This window comes from Octopus bimaculoides, chromosome 18 (genome assembly GCF_001194135.2).
Source record: "Octopus bimaculoides isolate UCB-OBI-ISO-001 chromosome 18, ASM119413v2, whole genome shotgun sequence".
Classification (NCBI taxonomy): Eukaryota; Metazoa; Mollusca; class Cephalopoda; order Octopoda; family Octopodidae; genus Octopus; species Octopus bimaculoides.
In genome coordinates, this window is record NC_068998.1 from 9,204,344 (window position 1) to 9,209,535 (window position 5,192).

The 5,192-nt window shown below is 34.9% G+C and overlaps 1 protein-coding gene across 1 annotated transcript in view; it reads left to right on the forward strand.

Moving 5' to 3' along the window:
• LOC106870512 (mannosyl-oligosaccharide 1,2-alpha-mannosidase IA) overlaps positions 1–5,192 on the forward strand; it is an 88,854-nt gene that overhangs the window by 64,482 nt on the left and 19,180 nt on the right. The window contains exon 5 of the mRNA XM_052974527.1: positions 2,749–2,872. Within this exon, the coding sequence (XP_052830487.1) occupies positions 2,749–2,872 (124 nt within the window). The remainder of the gene's footprint in view (positions 1–2,748; positions 2,873–5,192) is intronic.

The window sequence follows — 5,192 nt, forward strand, 5'->3', positions numbered from 1 at the left end:
GTATGTATATATATATATGTATGGCAGTCACTTAATTTTTTTGCCAATCACAAAACGCTTCAAGTTATGAGATGTATCCAATTTTCAACAAAGAATATTTAAGAAACAGAAATTTCTTTAGGAAATATTTTCAGCCCTCTGGCGGCATTTGTCTGTGATTACTATCATCTTGTTCTTGATTTACTTAGCTCCCTTCGGCTATTAGCACCTACACACACACACACACACACACACACACACACACACACATACAGCAAGCATTCAGGAATCCACTTATGACTACTTTATATGCAAAGCAAAGCAATTTTCAGTTTTAAATTATTAGATGTAACTTTTTACTTTTGTTTTCTACGTGCTTTGTTTGAGGTTCTTAAGTGTACAGTAAGATTATCTGTAATAACTAGGAAATATATGTAGATAGTTGGAAGTCTCTTAACAAACCTTGTTTATGGCCTAGATTTCAGTTTTCATCTAAACCATTTATTTTTAGCAGTTTCTACTACACATGAGAAGGCATTTACTTGGTTTAGTGTCCACGGTATTCAGTTCACAATCATAAAACCATGAATTTAATTCCTGGTGGTGTGTTCTGTTCTTGAGCAAGACACTTCAATCTTAACTGATTGGAAGTGTTATCATGTACATTGTTTTGTATTGGTATAAAAGATGGTCTACTGCAAATATTCTCTTCCATGCCACAGTTTTGCTTGTCAGTTGTTTGACCTTAACCAGTTGAGCATGTCCCTTGGTGGCTGACGATATGTGCACCTCTGATCATGAGCATCATAACCATGTGTTGAGAGGAATTCTTTGGAGGTTTGGATAATTCACCTTTGGAAACACAGGTATTCCATTCAACATCCTTAAACAACCCTTATTCAGGGAGCTTTTGAGCAGGATGTGCTACTCGACCTAAAGAAAATTCTAACGGGGCCCCACCTGCGAGGTCATGCGCTGTTTATCTTGATATGAGATCACTATGTCGCGCACATATGGTTGAGATGCACGTGCCTGGTGTACCCTTATCAGATGGGTAGTCATGACGGGTATACTGGGCTTCGTATATTTTATCCCAGTGTCACTTTGATGGCATGTACTGCTCTCTCACTCAATAATAGTAATAATGATAATTCTTTCTTGTTTTGGCAAAAGGATAGCAGTTTTGAAGGAAAGAGGTGAGTCAATTATATTGCTCCTCAGTACTTGACTGGTTCCTATTTGACCCCACAAGAGTGAAAGGTAAAGTCGACCTCAGCAACATTTGAACCCAGTAAGTATTATGACCAATGCACTGATAATCTTGCTAACTCGCCATCTTACTTATAATAATTATAACAACAACAACAACAGTTTATTAATTATGTATTAATATATAAATGTTGGCAAATTTCTATATATTTGGTATTTGCGTTAGTTGATAAATAGTCTTTGAAGTCTCTATTTCCTCTGATCTTCCGATACTGGACAGATTTTCTGAGATGTATATCAGAAATGGTGAAATATACAGCCATATTTTTCTTCTATTGTTTATTTACTAGCAACAAGTACCTAATAAGTGTCAACTGATGATTTAAAATCTATTTTAGTGTCTCTTCTACTTTTAGAAACTGATTTCTCCCTCTCTCTCTCTCTATCTATCTCTCTCTCTCTCTCTCTCTCCCCCTCTCTCTTTCTCTCTCTAATCTGATTTCCTTCACCATAGCCTAAAGAACCAATGTGTGTGGATAATGTCTCAAAGGTTTGGTATTTCATTGGAATCTGTGATTTTTAAAACAATGCCATGAAAAAACAAAGTTCAGAAAAAAACAAAAATATACATGTGTGTGTGTGTGTGTTTGAACCCTCAATCGAATAACACCATTTACAAAGCTCTATGCTTGGAATGACCAATTATAAACACCATTGGAACTCACACCCAAGGTACAAGAAACTTATATATATGCCATTCTGCTTAAATAATGGAACTGCAAGTACAATATCTTTACGTATCTCAATTCTGTTTTAATTCCTTCATTTCCCTTTCTTCTCTACAATAATTATTACTTAAACATTTTCTAGCACTGTCTCTGGTGAAGGGATATATACAATATCCCAGAAACAGCTGTAAGACCTTCTCTTTATAAATGTTCTGAAAACTATTCACAGCCTTGGATTTTTTATCTTATTCTGTTGATTTTTATATATATATATGTGCTTGCTAATACACGACCTACGTTGGACTCCTCATTCGTATCATTATCGAACCCGGAGCTTAACTATAGTCTGTCCATAGCACTTACTCTGCATTACCTGATACCTTTGGGTCTTCCTGACACCAATACCTCTCATACACTTGATATATATATGTGTGTGTGTAAACAGAGTTAGCGGTTACAGTAACCAACTAAGGGATAAAAGATCTGTATATACTATCAGTATCCCTGGGCAATGGCATGCAGGCACGCACGTAGAGTGCATATAACAGGATAAGCATGAGTTTATCAGGAACCAGTGCAAATAATTAGAAAATGGAGAAAACCATAGATTAACAAACACATCAATTGGACCACTTTTATAGCTTATTTGTTCATACAAATGTTTTAATAAATAAGCTGTAATGTGGTCCAATTGATGTGTAGGTTAATCTTATCTAGATAAAAATCTTATCTCTGCTACTCAACTTGTGAATGATGAAAAATGAACTTAATATTTTATTTATGACAGTTGTCTTTCATTTGTAAGTTTTTTTTTGTTTTTTTTTTCTTTCAGTGGTGGCTCTCACAACTGGGGATGGGCCTCTGGTGGTTGCTCAATATTGGCAGAGTTTGGTTCTATCCACTTGGAATTCATATACTTGTCTAATATCACAGGCAACAAAATTTATGAACAAAAGGTATGTAATTCTTAATAATGCTCAGCACATCACCCTTCTCCTGTTGTCTATATGCTGTCTATGTCTGTCTATCTCTCCTGCTTTCTCTTTTGTTTAACCCATTAAGTTTCTGTCCTATAAATAGGACACTAAATGAGAACATTAGATAAGCTATATCACATTGTCTTAGTGTCCTATTGATAGGACACCGAGTATTTCCATTTCTACTTGAAGTAAATGAGTTTTAATAATTATTTTTTTCATTTTAACCTGTTTTCAATCATTTGTAAAAATTTAAAAGTAATAATCAGAAATTTAAGTATCTGGAACTTAATGGTTTAAACAGGTAAAGGTAGTCCTTCTTTCTTCAGACCTAAGTATCCTAGTGTATGTCTGTGTGTGAGGAGGATTCCTTACTGCACTGGAATTGAATATACTCAGCTCCATGCATCTGCACGGAACTCATTTTTGATAGCGGAGTACTTTCTAGAATTGTCCGTTTTTCATATGACATAGTGCACACATTTTATTTTTTTCTGGACAATACAAAGGGGTTTGCAAGAACTGATTTGCATATGATTAGCATGCTGCATTACCAGTGCATGAGATGTATTTAATCAGCACAATGAGTGTTAAAAGGATCTCTTGTGGTTAGCGCCATTAATGCTTGGGAATCATTGAAAATTAATGGTTGGGGACTTGATTTTGCCACAGACAGTCAAAGACATGCTGTTCACAGCTTTCTGTGGGAGTGTTTGAAACAGCATTAGTGTCACCTCAGATAATCTTCGTTGACTACAGTAATTAAATAAGTATATAAATAGAACCACCTGAAGAGAATGAGTTTTTTTGTTAGATTTTTCTTATGGAAGTTGTTGAGATAGATTTTTCTGTGGATGGATGCCTTTCCTCTTGCTAACCCTCACCTATTTTCAAACAAGGTCATTTTCCCCTACAGCCAGACATGTTTTTGTGGAAGACTGGAAATGAACAACCTTGCTTGTAAGACAATGATGCTCACTTACAAGTAAGGTTTCAAATTCTGGCACAAGGATAGTAATTTCCAGGGAGGGGATAAATCGATTGCGTCAACCCCCAGTTCTCAACTAGTACTTATTCTATCGACCCTGGAAGGATGAAAGGCAGAGTCCACCCCAGTGGCACTTGAACTTAGAACACAAAACCAGAAGAAACGTCACTAAGCATTTTACCCAGAGTACTACTTATTCTGTCAGCTCGCTGCCCTGAGTAAGATAAATATGGATTTCAAATTTTGGCACAAAGCCAGCAATTTTGGGGCAAAGAATAAAATGATTGCATCCACCCCAGTATTCAACTGGTACTTATTTTATTGATCCTGAAAGGAGAAAAGGCAAAGTCGACCCCAGCAGCATTTGAACCCAGAACTTAAACTTGTAAGAAATGCCGGTGAGCATTTTACCTGGCACACTAAAGATTCTGCCAGTTCACCATCTTATTTACCTTAATTAAATAAGGTAAATATTAACGAATAAAAGCATGTCAACTTAAAGCAGCAAATTTAAAGAGCAGAATAATTACATTTAAGATTAACGAATGGTTAAGCTGTAGTATAAATAGATGTTAATTTATACCCCATCTAGGTAGCATATTTACATATAATACACATAACTATACATATACCAAATTATAGGATATTTAAACTAATAATATGAAACACTGGTTAAATTAAGGGTTATTTGAACTAATTTTTAAAATTTAAAATTTTATTTTTTATTTCTTAAGTCAATCCCTACTCTTTTCCCCCCATTCCTTCCTCTCAGCTGCCATATTCTTAAAGCACTTTGGGAGAATGGAGTGGGGATGGAGGTGGATTAAATGTCCCCGAAGAGAAGGTAGCGTAGGTGGAAGTTGAATATAATCATGGAAAATATCTAATTCCGAAAATATTCTTTAAATAGACTAGAATTTTTTTAAGAATATTTAAAACTTTCTTTTTTGTTTTTGTTTTTTTGTTTTTTTCTGAAAGCTTCATTAAATGTACTAAACATCAAATAAATAATTTTTTTTTTTTTTGTTTTATTAACAAAATGAAAATAAATTTGTTGGTAATTAGTGCGTTTGCTGAGTTAAAGTGGTTTTTAATGATGAGACTAACCGATAACATTACCAGCATCACACCCTCTCCTCTCGACAGCTCCCATCTTCTCCACCTCCATCATTACTGCTGTCATCAAAGATAATAATAATTATAATAATAATAATAATAATAATCTTTTCTACTATGGGCACAAGACCTGAAATTTTAGGGGAAGGGGCAAATCAATTACATGGACCCCAGTACTCAACTGGTACTTAATTT